Here is a 17,921-nt window from a genome sequence, read left to right on the forward strand (position 1 = left end):
CCCTACATATGTGCACGGTAACCTTTTGTAATATTTGGTTAACCGCGAGAGTTCGTGAATGGTTATTGTGTTATTTGTCGGGAGTCTGGACTCAGGAATAAAGAACATTTATTGTCATGAATGCATCAAACACTATCTCAGATTAGCAGGGAATAAAGTGCAGTGAGCTATGAGCCGAAATAGCACAATACATAGATCTTCAAATGATAAAATCACATTAAAGTCGAGCAAAAATAGTCTCTGTCACTGCCTGCAACATAGTAAGCCTATTCTTTTATTTTATTAAATATTATTTTATTTAGTTATTTTTTCTCCCCTTTTCTCCCCAATTTGGAATGCCCAATTCCCAATCCGCTCTAAATCCTCATGGTGGCGTAGTGACTCACCTCAATCCGGGTGGCAGAGGACGAATCTCAGTTGCCTCTGCGTCGGAGACTGTCAATCCGCGCATCTTATCACGTGGCTTGTTGAGCACATTACCTTGGAGACATAACGTGTGTGGAGGCTTCACGCTATTCTCCACGGCATCCACGCACAACTCGCCACGCGCCCCACCGAGAGCGAGAACCACATTATAGCGACCATGAGGAGGTTACCCTATGTGACTCTACCCTCCCTAGCAGCCGGGCCAAATTGGTTGCTTAGGAGACCTGGCTGGAGTCACTCAGCACGCCCTGGATTTGAACTCGTGACTCCAGGGGTGGTAGTCAGCGTCAATACTCGCTGAGCTACCCAGGTCCCCAAGGCCTATTCTTAACCAATGGAAAATGCGTAATTCTGCCCGGGCAGTTTCACTTTTAATAAGGCGGCAAACGCTATGGATTATAGGACTTTTTCGGGATGCTTTGATTTTTAAATGATTCAGCATTTTACTTGTGAAATTATTGTCTGCACACCAGAGCAAAAGGGGAAAAAACACTCACCGTTTATCAAGCGCTGAAGCTTTGCCAGGTGAAAAACAATCTGGAATCATGTGTAACAGTCACATTAAGTCAGTGGTCCTCAAAGTGTGGGGCACACCACGTAGCGGGGGTCGCGGAAGTATTGCAAAGGGGGCGCGGAAGACTGACTCATCCTCAAATCTCGTTCACTTTCACACATTCAACAAAAATAGTGAAAATACACATAAGAACCGATGTGTGCAATTTCTTTTCAATGCCCTTTCTCCTGACTTGTTTAAACTTTCGCCTGGCGCCGCAGCGCGTCCTGCATGCGCAGCTCTTGACAGCCCATGTAAACAAGGTCATTCTTGCGTGCGTTCCAGATTCAAATTAACTTAACAATTAAATTACTGGATGAGGATTTAAAAAAACTTGTATAGATACTGCTGAAGCTTATTTCCATTCATATATTTGAATCCTTGCAATTATCAGTTTTTTATTAGAAAAACAACTATTCAAGAGTAAAATTGTTTACAATGAGATATAAAACTTTCTGGTAGTTAAAGCTACGCTATGTATTTTTTATAAGTCATATTAAAAATAACTAAATGTTATTAATGAGGGAGTGCAACAAAAATCCATCTTCCAAACCATGTCTTTACCCAAATACACTTTGATAAACCTATAATAGTGATATAATATTATAAATATTTTAGAGCTGTTGGGATGGATTTCGCGGGAAATTGCATACATACGTCATTCGCCCGTGCGTGTTGACGTCATATCCATACACATAGAAAATAAGCTCCGGCTACTGTAGCGCGTGTGTGGGAGTAGGTGAACCTGAAAGTTTGGTGTCACAACTAATAAGAAAAATTGACCATGGATCATTCAAAACGGCAAACCTCCAGGGAATCACTTTTTAAAAACAAAGAAACCCCCAACAGATCACAGTCTACAAGCAAAAAGAGAAAGCTACAGAGTTCGTAATAAAACCCGAATCAACATCGGCTTGGCTTTTCAGAGGTGGCGACAACTCCAAGAACTGAAAGGATTTAAAAGCGACCCAGAGATGACTTTTTTCTTACTCAACAGGTAAGATATTTTATTGATATGGTTTATGAATAGTTGTGTAATCACACACACACACACACACACACGTCTGTGTGTGTGTGTGTGTGTGTGTGTGTAGTGAAATACAACAATTATACTGTAATCGGTGCAGAACATTTCACTTGCTAGCACACGTGTGTATTTTTCTTTATAACGGCAATAATTTATATAATTAAATCATTAGTCCTAGGCTTGCCAAGGACATGTGAATCTTGAAATGATGTTGACCACTGGTTGGTAACAATGGCAATCTATAAATTAGTTACTGTCGTGGTCTATTTGGCCAGAATATCCTGCAGTTATAAAAACTTTACAATGTTTGACCTTATCAGACTAGCAATCATTGTGTCTAATGTTAATGAATGTTGCCTAACTTTTGTAATGTCATTTATTTCAAAACATCAATGTTTCCAATAAGTCAAAACAACAGCATAAGATATGGCACTTACCGGCACAAATGACGTTTCGGATATCTGTCTTTTCCTTTCTTTCGTTATTTATTTGTCCATTCGCTTTGATAAGATGTACTGTATCCAGTGTACACCGGTGCCTCGAACCACATTCATCCGCGCAGAGGAGCAGAGCCGAACCACAACCAAAACAATGTCCTTCCGCAAGACACATGCAGTATTATTTTTAAAGGGCCAAAAGTTACATAGTGTAGCTTTAAATGCAGATGAATGGAGGATTTGGTTTTCTAGCGGCCAAGCGCCTCCTTGAGTGAAGTGTTACTTTTCATTCAGTTTTCATTGTATTTTTAAATAAAACCTTTTTGTCAAATGAAGATGAAAGAAAATTTTGTTTAATCTTTTAAAAGCATTTATTTTATTTTTTTTCTTCAGTAGAGTGGGTTTTATTAGAGCAGACATGATAACAATGACGGTGATCTGTAAAATATCATATTTTTGTCTAATCCTGAGTTTGTCCTGATCCGCTGATCTTGATGGAAATTTGACCCTCGGTTACTGTTCGGGTCTTTTTTTTACCTTTTTGACATATCTTTTACAAATTAAAAATGATTTCCTTCATTAGAGCAGTACAAGGCTTGGTGACTTTTCCTCCATTTACCATCTGAACACACAAAAAAACTGGACTTGATTTGATGAGTACAAATAGTTGCAAAAAAAAAAGGAAATGACACTTGTACTGTTCTTTTACATCTTGTGTTTACAGACTTTGCTATTGTATTCTCTGTTTCTTCACTTTATTTTCAGATATTCCACAGCTGTGTTTGTTTCCTTCACTTTCTAACGCAATTTGCACTGTAATAGTGGGGTTTTCCATCTTATGTAAAACTCTGGGATTCCCCCAATGTATTAGTGCCTATACGCAAACACGAGGGACAGTCAGTAATTTACATTGGTGTATATAAATGGGTATAGTGTATAGTGCATGTGATTTTCCCACTGTACTCCCAAAAATGTTGAATTTCCTCTGTGTTGACATTTTGTTGGTCTCCATCCATTGACGTTTGTTATCCGGTCTGTTAACATACATGCACACTCCTCAAAAAACGGTTAGAATGCTGTGTTTACATGGCCGCATTAAGCCACGTTCTCCGGTAGATACCGAGGTGTGTTAAGCTGCTTTCTCTTAATCCCTTAAACGCCGCAAGGAAATCAGCATTCTTGTTTACATGACGTATTAGAATGCTGCAAAAACCCTGAAATAAACAGTTTTCTTAAGGAATATTACAGGTTCAATACAAGTTAAGCTCAAATGCAGCATTTTTGGCATAATGTTTATTACCACAAAAATGCATTTAGACTCGTTTCTCCTTTTCTTTAAAAAACAAAGCAAAAATCGAGGTTACAGTGAGGCACTTACAATGGAAGTCAATGTGGCCAATTTTTGGAGGGTTTAAAGGAATAGTTCACCCCAAAATGAAAATCCTCTCATTATTCACTTACACTGATGTATCCCAGATGTGTATGACTGTCTTTCTTCAGCAGAACACAAATAAAGATTTTTAGAAGAATGTTGAAGCACTGTAGGTCCTTACAATGTAAGTAAATGGGTGCCATCAGGCTTATGGCTATTCGACGGACCAAAAGGCATATTTAGGCAGCATAAAAGTAATCCACACGATTCCAGTCGATCAGTTAATGTCTTCTGAAGCAGATCGATAGGTTGGTGTAAGAAACAAATTGATAATTAATAAATTGATAATGTGAAGCATATAGTTTTATAAAAGCACTTTCATGAATTCTTCTGTTATTACATGTATGTATTATTTGAGTTAAGTGTTTAAATCATCGTTTTAGGGTTTGTTGACATTACATCGTCATGGCAGCGAAGTTGTAAATTTGGCTATAACTTTACAAAGAAAAGGTTAGTAAGTGATTTTATCACACTAAAATCATGTTTACATGCATATTGTTTATGTATTGTGGCTATACTTTTGAAAAAGTGAGTATTTTAACGTTCATAAATTGTCCCCATTCACTTCCATTGGAAGTGCCTCTGTCACACCTACATCAGTCTCCACATCATCCGCTATCACCCACTCCAGTTCACCGGCATTCTAATCAGCATCACCTGTTAACCATCCCAACCTCATTAAGGACTCTATTTATACTCTCCATTTGTCTCCATTCATTGTTTAGTCTCGTCCATGTTGTATAGACCAGTTCTCGTGCTCTCCATTCAAGCTATGTGTTTATTCCTGATTGTTCCTTGCTACTGTTTGATTTACCTCTTTTGTTTACTTATTTGTTGAATGTTCTTATCATTGGTTTAATTAAACATCCCAGCATTTGGGTTCTCACATATCTTCTGCATTTTACTTCATCCCTGATAGCCTCACTGTATCCCAGATTTTTTGTATTTTTTTGAAAGAACAGGAGGGGCAAGTCAAAATACATTTTTGTGGAAATCAATATGATGCTATCAAATGCTGTCGATTGAGCTTAACTTGCATTGAATGCGGACTATTCTTTTTAAGTGCATGTAAACGTGATAACTTACCGCAATTTCTGCTTTTTTTGTTTTTATAATTGTATATTAAAAAATATTTTTTGTGGTTATCAACATTATGCCACAAAGGCTGTCGATTAAGCTTAACCTGTATTGAACATTGTTGTGAAGTAGCTTCTTGGCTGTCATGGTCAATAATTTTTTTGTGTATGTGTGTTGTCCAGATCGTTTGGAAACAGCAAATCGGCAACTAGCCAATCAGGAGCTGAATAGACAAGAGGATGGACACTTGTATCTGTCACAGAGTAAGGGACTTTACATTTTATTTGCTTAGTGTTTATCAGTACACAAGTGAACTTCCCTTACAAAAAATCTAAACTAGCCTCAAATTTGCAGCTAGTTTTTTTCACATGCAAATGAGCTTGTGATTCGCCACAGATGTTTGACAGAAGTTTGCAGCGCTTCACTGGTAGTGGTGAACCTCCGGCAAACCTTTGGCAACAATGGACAATTTGCCGCAGGTTTGCCGCAAAGCTCAAATGCATGTGAAAATTATCTGTGGCAAATTAGCTGCAATTGCAGCAAATTTGCAGTGACCTCTTAATTTTTGTAAGAGTTGATACACAATGAATTTGTCCTGTTAAAAAGTTCTGTTCTCTGCTGTAAATGTGTCATGCATTTCCTGCATCCCTCCCTTAACTTCCTGTTCCACTTCCTCCCTTACACTCAACTCTCTCTCTCTCTAAAAATGATAACATGGAATAATCTAATTTCCTTTAAATTCAGAGCCATAAACTCACACAATACTGGAGAACACTGAGACATTGTATTAAAGTTAGTCTTAAAGTTTTAGTACACCCAAAAACGAAAATCCTGTCATCATTTTCTCCCCTTCATATCGTTCCTTATCCAAAGAGTATCCTTATCCGCTATATTCCAACTCACATTTCTTTGTAAAATGTAAAATACTAGTTAAAGTAATAGTTCACACTAGTGTTGTCAAAAGTACCTGTACTTTGGTACCAAGTCGATTATAAAATACAGAAGATTTAATGATACCAGTGTTTCTGCAGTATCGGTAATACTTAATTCCCGTTAAGTACACCAACTTAATTCGGTACCCGCACACTTGTCTGACTGACACATGACTGCTTTCAAATGCTCACACGCTTGTTTGAACGTGTGCTCTGTTACTCCTTTTTACACTGAAATGGACAATTAATCAAATTAAATTCATGACGTGTCCTATTGTGATTATTATGGTTAACTTAAGCTGTATGCTTTAAATGAATGTGTGAAGCTAATCGCTCATACACTGGAAACTCCACAGACACTGAGGATCATTTTCGTTGTATGAGATGACAAAGCAGAGCTCTAATCCACTGTGGAGCACATATTACATTTAAACTATATATTTATGTAATTAAATCACGGAATTTGCACTTTAACCATCACATCATGTAGCCAATTGCATTAACTTGTCTACTAATTATAATTTTGAACCACTTAGGATTAAAAATTAAACACACACACAACATTCAAATTGTTGTGCCATTTCAAGCTTGGTGTGAGCAATTCATTGTGACAGACTCTGACGATTTGTGGCTCTGCCAATACAATAAAAATGTTTATTAAAAAAACAACAAAAAAACAAACAAGCATTCTTTTCAATTCTTTAACTCATCATTTTTTAATAAATCCTTGCAAATAATATGACTTAATAACATGCAGTCCTAGCCTAGGATTCATAACACGGACTTAAAGGTGCACTCAATCATTTTTTCCCCATTAAAAAGTTTTTGAAACATATGTATAATATCATGAACACTCACATTAAAATGAAGACTCCTGTCAAATCAGTAAACTTATAAAAGCTGTTTTATTTTACATCATGGGGGCTGCCATTTTAGAATCACATGACCAGCTGAATACTACTCGCTTAATCTAAGTCTTGTTATTGGACACTCACTCATGGATTAAATTAATCATGGCTAATTGTGAATAGTAAATTTCTACAATGGCATCAGTAACTCAAAACGACTGATTTTGAATGATGCTGCATTCACACCATTTGGTGTCACTGTAAGTCCAAGACGACACAAACAAAAATGTACTGAGTGCACCTTTAATATGACGAATTCTTCAAACACCAACAAGTAAGTCTGACAATAAAATGTTATTTAAAACTATCAGCTTTGTCGGCATTGGATCCATTCACGATCTTTCTGAAGTCTGAACTATTCACATGTGACTGCGTGATTGAGATGACCAATGAAAACATTTCTTAGGGTTTAGTCACGACTGCAGGGCGTGGTTTGCGCTTAAGTGGTTTGGGGGGAAAATCATGAACCTTTGCAAAGCGCAGACACAATCATATCTTCTTCTCTCATCAAACACCTCAATGACACACATCCACAGCACCTCCCAGTGGACTCAGTTGTTACTGTGAGATTTGGTAAGAGATTCACAGGGAAACTATGGTGTAATTCAGCGTTGCTCACTGCAGGCAAAAGGAAAATCAATTTGCAACATTCGAGTGGCTGGTGCAGAACAAGTACTCAAGTAGTCGATTACTCACAACCCTATCTTCGTTTGAGACGGCATAAGGGTAAGTAAATGATGAGAAAATTATAATTTTCTCATATCTTTTCCGTATTGTCATTGTCTTTCCTCTCAGGAAGAGAAAGCCTGAAAGATCTGGAGAAATTCAAAATGGAGGCAGCCAGTCTCCGATCGGCCAATGAGGATCAGCGACGACACATTGAAATCTTAGAACAGGCTTTGAATAATGCTCGGAGTAAAGCCTTCAGATTAGAGGAAGAGGTGAGTCTTTACACAATCTATGATCAATATATTGTAATCATTAAAGTAATCAGAGATGATACATTTTGAAACAGAGTAGCCACTGGGGTTTCTCATGCAATGAAAAACACATGAGGCTATTGTTAGAGGTATTTACACTTGGTCACTTCATGCATTTTTACTTATCGTAAAGCTTTCTTATAAGGTATACATGTTACATTTATACTTGGCCACTTAAATATGTCTCGAATATAAACGCAATCATCAATTTTACAGCTATATGCAAATTCAAGTTTACTTCCATAATGACGCTAATGCAGCGAAGCTTAGTTATTTATTATTTGATTTGAAGAAACTTTGTACGTGTGTGGTATATGTTTTCCCTCTGTGTTTAATGTAGGCAAAACTTGACAGTGCACGGCAGGTGCACTTGTTGTCAGTGTTAAGTAGTGGTTGGCTAAGCCGCTATTATACTGTAAAACTAAGCACTTTTAACTGTAGAACTTCCAGCCATGGCCAAGGAGGAACATGGAGGGATAAAGAAAGAAAGAAAAAACTTTTGGCAACTATCAGTGTTAATTTTTGCTGATAACGATAGTTCCTAAAAGCAACTATCGGCACCATTTAATCGGTAAAACCGATATATCGGTCTACATCTAGTGTTTAGTTTCAGTTTTGTCAGCGATCTGCATCAAATAAATAAATTTCTGTCTTTCCTAAAACATGCCTCTGTTTTCTGTAATTGTTTCATGTTTGCGCGCACCCTATGCAAATATTCCATATCAGCTCTTATGTGCCGTATTTTCCGCATGCCTTTTGGGTTCGCATAAATGGCAAGAACAACCACATGCATGTACACTAGGCCAAGTCGTGTCTAGTATGCATCTCAAACCACCTCCAGACATAAGCAGAGGGTGAATGAACTGCAGGATATTCAAAGTATATTTCCTGCCATCTGGAAGTATACATTCATTAATAAATACATTTGTAATTATTTTTATTTACACAGATGCCAGTACTCTACATATTGATTATTATTTTAATGTTGAATTGTATTTAATAAACCCATCCCATTTTTCTCTCTCACTCTCTCTGTCTTTATGCTGTAGTTGAGTAAAAAGCAGATGTATGTGGAGCGTGTGGAGCGGTTGCAGCAGGCACTAGCACAGCTCCAAATTGCATGTGAGAAACGAGAGCAGCTGGAGAGACGTCTGCGGACCCACCTGGAGAGAGAACTGGAGGCACAACGAACTCAACAGGTCTGTATATGAAACGCATAGAAGCCAATTATATGCAACAAGTCTGTTTTTGTGTAATAACAAGTACATCAACACACACACACACAATCCAGAGATGCATGATAGTGTTTGTTTTTTCAGTGCTTTAGAAGGGAGTTGGCAACCGCAGCAGGGCTGAATATGGGAAAGCTGCAATTATCCAGTCCAACATTACCCAAAATCTCTGTCTGTCTGTGTGTGTGTAGCGTGCTGGTGTAGGTGTGCCCCTTGCTGTGTGTGAGTCGAGTGCCCCTGCACTGCTGGATCTACTGAGGGAGAGAGAGGAGAGGATTCTGGGATTGGAGGCCGATATGACACGCTGGGAGCAAAAGTATTTAGAGGAGAGTGCAATGAGACACTTTGCCATGGAGGCCGCAGCTACAGCTGCAGCACAAAGGTCAATATATAGATCCTTTCGCTGCGTGTTGAGAGTTAAAGTTGTTCCGTGTAATGTGTGTCCAAAGATGAGATCCACACGACCCTTTTGTCATTGAATAATGTCTCTTTTAATACCCTTTCTGTTCTTTACAGTCAGTTGCTTATCAAAAACAAAAACAAAAAAACATCTACAAGCCATTCGAGTCCTGTCTCGTTAACATGTGCTCTTTACAGAACTGCCAGTTTTCTTTAGAACTGATTTTAGCACGTATTCAACAAATCAATGTAAATACTTGTTAATAGTACAAATTATGCCATGAAACGATAAATATGTAACAAAATACAATATATGCAATATAATATCTTATTTATTGATTGAATACATGGATTTGTTAATTTTTTAAAAGCCAAAATGTGACCAAAATGATTAAAATCTAATGAAATATAATTAATAAAATTAATATTTTCGTAATGTATCTAGTTAGAAGGTCCTTTGTATAATTAACAGCATCAGCTGGGAGAGAATTACTTTCACATGAAAGCAAAAGTGACATTATAACTGAAATATACCCACATGAATAGATATCGAATCGATTAAAAATTGGAACTGAATCGAATCGAGACCTTGTGAATAACAATTTAATAGAATCAGGAAATCTGTATCAATACCCAGCACTAGCCAGGACGTCCAGTTTTCTGTCCAAAATGATGAAGTACCATTATAGTTTCATAGTTTGGGATGAGTTTAGTATTTTAGTTTCAAACAGTTTCATATGGCTATTGTACTGTATTTAAGTGGTGAAATGCTCTTGGTGTACCTACCCAGCCAATTGGATGGCACCATCACGTATTGAAGCACTCTTGTGTCTGATGAATTTATTTATTTTCAGTTAATATCATTAAAGGCTCATTACAAGTTTGATTGGGCCACTAATTGATTTAAACATGTATAAAGCTGTAAAGCTGTTTTCATTTAATATTTGTTTTAAAAAATGTTATTTTTTTTTTTATTATTTCTTAATCTTATACATGCATGCAGCAATGTAAGATGAATTCGGTGGTAGCCACTGATCTAGCGTCAGATATTCCCTTCTCATTAGTAATCAAGATTTGGATTTGAGATGAGAAAACTGATTCTAGACCAGCAGTTACAAGCAGCGTTATTCCGGAGCAGCAATCAGAATTCCTTATCGATGTCGAAATTCACAGCCTTACACACAATCCGCCTATGCCTGTTAGTAAAGCGGTTCAGTTTACTGGTGTTGAGCTCTTTGGCTCATGCAAGTGGAGGAATCCCCAGCATACTAGATTATTTGAAGAAATTATTTTATTATTTTAATGTTCTTTTAAAAACTGCAATGTCTTGCAGTATTACCTTTTCTTATATTTCCTTCATCAGTATGTTTTATGTAATTATCATCATTCTTCGTTGACGAATAAAAAAAAAACCTTCGTCAACAAACATTTTGGTAAGTTATTTAATTGACAACTTTAACACTGAATACAGATAAAAGGCGAAAAGCCAATACATGTGCTACCAGAAGATGTAGTTACTGGAAAAGTTCATTTTACTGCAAATTAATGAGTTTCATGTGTGAAAGTGGCAGCTGTTTTTATCTGTTTTCAGAGACACAACTATAATCCAGCATTCTCGCAGTGGCAGTTACAGTGACGGGTTACTTTGGCAGCACGAGGATGAGAAGAGAATCCATAACAGTCGCCGCTGCCAGGAAATGGAGCAAAGGTAAATGTTCATAAACATATACTGTATACTGTATGTGCGCTCACCGTGATTTTGCCATTTAACCCTTATGTTGTGTTCCAGTCATTTTGACCTGGACAGCTTTTGTTTTGAGTGTCTATTTGCACCCTGGTGTAAATAGCATCTGCCACATAGTGCAGCTATTTGCACCCCAATAGTCTGGTGGAACCAAAGAAATATACGACAAACTAAATATTAGGTGTCGTTGCAGTGGCGTACGGTGTAAAGACATTATGTGAATGTGCACTGTTGTCCTAGTGACCGCGGTTCGAATCCACCTTTTGTCCCACTCTTTTTCCCATCCGATTTCCTGTTTCCACTCTTAATATTTCCTTTAATACTACTTAAAATAATAGATAAAAATGAATATAAATGTTGATTTCATTGCAGTGATTTAGTCCCGGTGAATGTCAGGGAGTGCAGAGAAGGGTTTGATCTGGAGATGGGGTCTGTCGATCGCACTCGTTCCCTCAGCTCGGCATTGCTGTGTGCAGACTGCATAACAGTATTACTAATACTGTAGTAACCATGTTTTTTTTGTTGTTTTTTTTTTGTCAGAAACCATAGTTTTAATGCAGTTAACCATGGTTATTACAGTAATATGGTGGTAACATAGTAATCATGGTTAATTTTGTGGTTACTGTAAATTTACAAAAAATATCATAGTGAAACCATGGTTACTGTTGTAAAACCAAGATTATTTTTTTTTAAGGGAAGGTTAAGATTTGATTTAGGGGTAGAGGTTAATGTACTGTGTCTGTGGGACACTAAATAAACACAACACACACACTACAGTGATGCCCATACTGTATGTAAGTATTTAAATATGGGTGCAAATGGTATCTACCATTATTTGCACCAGGGTAGGGGTCCAAATAATATCTGCCACTATTTGCACTGGAGTGTAAATATAATATACCATTATTTGCACCAGAGTAAATTTCATCTGCCTTTTTTTTTAATAATTTATTTTTTTAACTTAATCCAATTGGAATAGAATTCCTTGACTTATGGTATCTGAAAAATTTGACAATTTTGTGTTTTATTTCATTTTGTTACACTTGATGTGTTCTTGGTCAAAAATGACCGGCCATTGGAAATTAATGGATTACAAAATACAGAAATACTAAGTGTTCAGGAGCATCCCAATCCTATAGATGAGCACATATGTGGACATGTCCTTGGACATGTGCACACACACACCCACACACACACACACACATCGTGTGTTGAGTGCCCTCTTGTGCATCGTCTTTCTGTGTACACTCTTTGAGGAGTATTTCAAGATCTATTTATCCTATTATGTTGTGTTTGGGCTCATTTGAATTGGGATAGTCTACTGTAAGTTACTATAAGTCATTGTCTATGTTATATGTATGTTTCGGGAAGTAATAAGGAAAAACATGACAAAAAGAAACTTCTGTATGTGTGTCAGTGGGAATTTCATACATTAATACTCACTGTAGTTTTTATTTCAAGACCGTTCCAATGATATATAACACATGGCTATCTCATCTTTTTTTTTTTTTTGGTTTTTAATTGTTGTGATAGAAAATTTGCAAATGACGAGAATGAAACGAAAGCTGTAATTTGTCAGCAAATGAAAAAGCCTTATTTAAGAATTGGTAGGATCAGCAATATGCATTGTAAAGTCCAGATTCTAAGCATTAAAATGACACCTATTTTGTTCAGATCAAGCAAGTGGGTAATATTTTATTACATAATTATTATTATTTATTTATTTTTTCCGTAGGGAGTGCCCCTCACTGGCCCCGTTTGAGCTCATCATTCTATCAATAAAAAAATTTATTTTTTAAAATATGTTCAAAAAAGAAGTTTAAAACCTGTCATCATTAATAAAAAAAGAAGTTGATAAAAAGATCTAATGTAGATAATAAATGCAATATGAGAGATATATAAACAATCGGTCATTTTTGACCGGTAACACAAAATGTGTTAGCACAAAATGAACACAACACAAGGGTTAAGACCTGGATCAACATATTGTGATAGTTGTCAGCAACATTCTTGTCAAAGAAACATAGTCCTCCTAACCCCAACCTAAAATCAAGAGTGCAATAATAGGTTCATAAGAATGCTGTGCAAACCCTGGCTTGATTCTTTCTGCAAAATCTTAACATATCTTAACATGAAAATTGAATTACCTATTGCGGTGTATATATTAAATCGCACAGTGTTTAATTAGGATAATATGATGCATTGTGAAATATGAAATTTGGTCCTGATTCAGTGCGTCTGGGTTATTTTAGTGTGATGTTTATTAGTATTTCTAAGATCAAAGGCATGTCAAGTAATGGCATGTTCATTGGCGTTCATATTTAACACTTACTAATACTGTTCTAACAATGCTAAATAGTGCTGACTGACATCCTAGTGCGTCTTGGCAGGTAATTAATATAAATACAGTCTGTTATGTCTTAAGTGACTGGAAAAAAGATTGAATCTGTGCATTAAGCTTTGCAGCAAATGCAACCTTAATGAAACAGTGCAAGGAAAGAACAACCTCTTAGCAATAAAATGTCTCTCTGTATGTCATTACAGGATGAAGGACTTGCATGCTCAGCTGCTGGAGAAAGATGCCATGATTAAAGTCCTACAACATCGTTCCCGTCGAGAACCCACCCTTCTGCGCCCTGCACGCTCTGTGCCCTCCATATCCATAACGACTGGACTACACGTGCGGCAGACCTCGCAGACTGATCAAAGAGATCAGCACAGCTGGAAAGGCAGTACAAGTGAGTATACAACAACACACAAGTACAGTCACTGTCCCTGAGTTTACTTGGGACTAGGTATGTCCCGATACTGATACTGATACTGGTATTGGAATCGGGCCCGATACAGTGTTCATGTACAGTACTTGTTCTCGCGCTCGTAAAAATGTTTAGCAATGAACCTTAATAACACAATACCATGGTATTTTTTGTGACAGTTATCATAATGTGAAAATCTTATATGTTACACCCCTAGTGACCGTTAATAACGTCTCATATTTGTGCTTTTGGAATTGCCAGTGATACACGTCACAAACTGGCAAATTTGAATCTGCTACAAGGAGAGCAAGATACTCGCTATGTGGCTGACAGAAACAGCTGCTTAAGCAGCCTTTTCAATCACATTAGGGGTTTATTTAATGTTACAGACAACAAAAAAATTACAATAATGGTTTACACACACACACTGATGTTTATATTTTCTATTTCATCTGCGAATAGAAATATTTGAACCTCACACTTTCCAAGCATCAAACCAAGACAATATGCATGTAACTAGATAGTCCACTCAGTTGTCATAGACCAGTGACTACTTCCTGATTGCTATGGTCTACATGACAGTCTATGTTTTTATTCAGACCAAGAGAGGATGGTCTAGGTCAGTGGTTCTCAACCAGGGGGCCTCAGAAAACTTCCAGGGGGGCTCGAGATGACTTAAAATAATTTAATATAAGTTATTTTACATTAAATAGCTTTATTAAAATGAGAGAGGGAGGGCAAATGTTGACTTGGAGTCAAAAATGTTGAGAACCACTGGTCTAGTTGATCTAGTTGGATACTAGTCCATATGGCACATAGAATGGTAATAACTTACCACAGGATATTACAACCATGATAATATGACCATTATAAAATAACCCATATTATTATTGTAATGTATATTTGAGAATTAGAATATCTGATATATTCATTGTAATGATGTCTATAAAAAAGGAAGAAAAGAGAATACAATAGATAATTTCCTTGCCATATGTTTATTATAGTATTAAAAATATGTTATATGTAATTTCGATTGGTTTTAAAGGTGCAGTATGTAAGATTCAGAAATCCTTGTTATTAACGACACCTGTGGCCATTAAGTGAACTGCAGCCAGCTACCTGTTGCTCGTGCTCGTGCACACACTCCATAGGGACGTGAGCATCAGCCAAAACAATGACGTAACGTACAAAGAGGCTGAACGTGATCCACCGGCATCATGCTGACAGATGAGGTAGCATAATTAAAATTACACAGTTAGTGATTGTTTTACTACAAACTTTGAGACTAAACTAAAACTACTTATCAGCTAACATAGCATACTGATACACACATACAGCTACATACTACTGAAATATTCCAGACAGTTTACTGTTGCACTGCACTGTTATGTTGCACTATTTTATATTTTGTATGTCATATGTTGTACTACGAACAAGAAACCTGCGTATTTGTTTAAATATATCCTGTATACCTGACTTTTATTATAAAGAGAAGATCGTTGAAATGATTTGAAAGTTACGAAGCAAGGTAGCTTGCAATTCATCAGCGTTAGCAGGCAAGATCAAGTTAGCTAAAATTACACGGATCAATCCTTATGGCACTATATTTCACATGCTTTGCAGTTATGTAAGCTTACCTGTCCAATACGAAGAACGCCAATTCAGGATCGGTTTTGATCCCCAAAACTGAACGAATGTCCCTCCAGGAATCAAATTCCCTGCCGATGTTCACTCTAGTTTTCACTCGACTACGATCACGTTCCCACTTAGCCAGATGGGATTCAGTAGATAAATGTTTTTGATTTTTTTGGCTTACTCAGAGTTTATGTAGGAGTCGGTGTTGTGCTGGGAGCCGGACGTTTGCTGGATTCCATCTCTAAGATAACGTTAACTTGTGTTGCAGTTTGTTGTCGCTGTTGAATAGCGGAAGCACTGAGGCAAGGCTCTCGGGAGCGCGCATAATCGTCACATCCTTTGGATTTTCCCGGCAAAACCGACCCACTCCCTTCGCATGAAAATCAGTCTACAGGCTTTAATAGGCAACCTAGGAAGTCTGAGAAGGTTTCATTTTTTAAGTTGCGTTACAAACCATTCACACATTGGCAAAAAAAAAAAAAGGCGAATATTACATGAAAATTGTTACATATTGCACCTTGCAAAGAATTTACGGAAGCACCTACACTTAACCCCCTCTAGTGTGTGGGCCGTGACGTGCCACCTCCTAATGGATTTTGCTTTCTTTACATTATTTTGATCATAGTTATGTTTTACATGTGAAAATAATTAACTCTGGGGGATATCCACCTCCTATGACAAGCTTAAAACTGAAGTGTGTAACTTTTTCGAATGTTAAATTACTTTCTCCTATCCCATCATTAAAGGGTTAGTTCACCCAAAAATGAAAATTCTCTCATCATTTACTCACCCTCATGTCATCCCAGATGTGTATGACTGTCTTTCATCTGCTGAACTCAAATGAAGATTTTTTAGAAGAATATCTCTGCTCTGTAGGTCCTTACAATGCAAGTGAATGGTGACCAGCACTTTGAAGCTCGTAGTTTGTAATCAAGCTTGAAATCATGATTGCCAAGGAGGTTTGGTCCGTTCTCATCCAAAATTAATTGAATTGCTTCAGAAAATATGGACTTAACCACTGGAGCCATATGGATTATTTTATGCTGTCGTTATGTGCTTTGTGGAGCTACGAAGGTCTGATCGCCATTCACTTGCATTGTATGGACCTACACAGCTGAAATATTCTTCTAAAAATCTTCATTTATGCTCTGCAGAAGAAAGAAAGTCATACACATCTGGGATGGCATGAGGGTGAGTAAATGATGAGAGAATTTTCATTTTGGGTGAACTATTCCTTTAACACTTTGCTTCAAGGTTTGTTTTTTGATGGCTTATTAAAGTTACCCTGCCTAAAAGAGTGGTTTTCTCTTTTTCTTGTCAATGTTGTTGTGGGAATATTCCCTTATAACCAATTTTGAATCCCTTTTGTTTTACCCTAGTATTATTAAAGCATTCCAGATTCTAGACTTTATAGGCCATTTCAAGCATGTAAACAATAACAAGGAATTTGAATGCAATTTGTCCAGCAGCACATACCGGATCCTTTAAATAAGGCTCTGAGTTAACATATTTTCCTCAAATAACGTCAAACGTTAAATGACTTATCCAGATGTGTTGTTGATACTGAGCGTCTACGCGAGAGAGATGGTGAAATTGTATCGTAGCTCATAATTATTTCCTCAGCGGAGAACTCGGGAATGATCACTCCTGTTATAACAAAGACTTTTTAGTCAAGTCAGGTCACTACGCGGCCATCTTTGGAATGCTCCCGGGCAACTATTTGCTATGTAAACAAGTAGCATACAAGAGCAGCTCCTATGTACTTGAATGGGAAAAGACCAAAATCCCCAAAACGGTTGGTCAAGATTATTATCAAAGAACATATTTCAAAGCAGCAGTAAAATTGTGATTCTTTTCCTCAGATTACGCTAAAAACCTTTTTTTTCCCAGCTTGCATAACTAATGCGCATGTGCGTTCATTGACAGATGATGTCTGTATCTAAAAGATGATTGGCTCGTTTACCTGTAAGGCGGGGCTTCCTTTCTACATCCGTTGACCATCGGGCGTTCCAATTTCTCCCATTCATTTTAATAAAAGTGACCCGTCTCTGCTAAATAGTCTCTTTATAATCAGTGAAGCCGTTCAATGAAACTGTCTGTGTGACAGGTAAGGATTTCTTTTTTTGATGGTTAAAATACTTTTCTTGTCTCTTTCTTCTGGATAAATGTGCCTGCTAAATGACTAAATGTAAAAGTAAATGACATGCAGAGCTTAGTAGGTCACTATGAATGAAGCACCTCACGTTATTTTGAATGAGACGTCACTTCCTTAAACCGTCTTGAAACCTATAAGCTAGCTCCAAAAGCTCTAGAATAATGTGTATTGTGCATGTACTCTGAATGGGTACACCAAATTTTAACAGAAAAAAAAAATCAGGCCACA

The 17,921-nt window shown here is 37.1% G+C and overlaps 1 protein-coding gene across 4 annotated transcripts in view; it reads left to right on the forward strand.

Moving 5' to 3' along the window:
- LOC127429486 (angiomotin-like protein 1) overlaps nt 1-17,921 on the forward strand; it is a 48,590-nt gene that overhangs the window by 26,812 nt on the left and 3,857 nt on the right. For all 4 annotated transcript variants that reach the window (XM_051678513.1, XM_051678512.1, XM_051678515.1 and 1 more), the window contains 6 exons: nt 5,135-5,215; nt 7,588-7,733; nt 8,822-8,971; nt 9,196-9,386; nt 10,995-11,111; nt 13,692-13,885. In XM_051678513.1, the coding sequence (XP_051534473.1) occupies nt 5,135-5,215; nt 7,588-7,733; nt 8,822-8,971; nt 9,196-9,386; nt 10,995-11,111; nt 13,692-13,885 (879 nt within the window). The remainder of the gene's footprint in view (nt 1-5,134; nt 5,216-7,587; nt 7,734-8,821; nt 8,972-9,195; nt 9,387-10,994; nt 11,112-13,691; nt 13,886-17,921) is intronic.

Source organism: Myxocyprinus asiaticus, chromosome 39 (genome assembly GCF_019703515.2).
Source record: "Myxocyprinus asiaticus isolate MX2 ecotype Aquarium Trade chromosome 39, UBuf_Myxa_2, whole genome shotgun sequence".
In the NCBI taxonomy this organism is placed as follows: Eukaryota; Metazoa; Chordata; class Actinopteri; order Cypriniformes; family Catostomidae; genus Myxocyprinus; species Myxocyprinus asiaticus.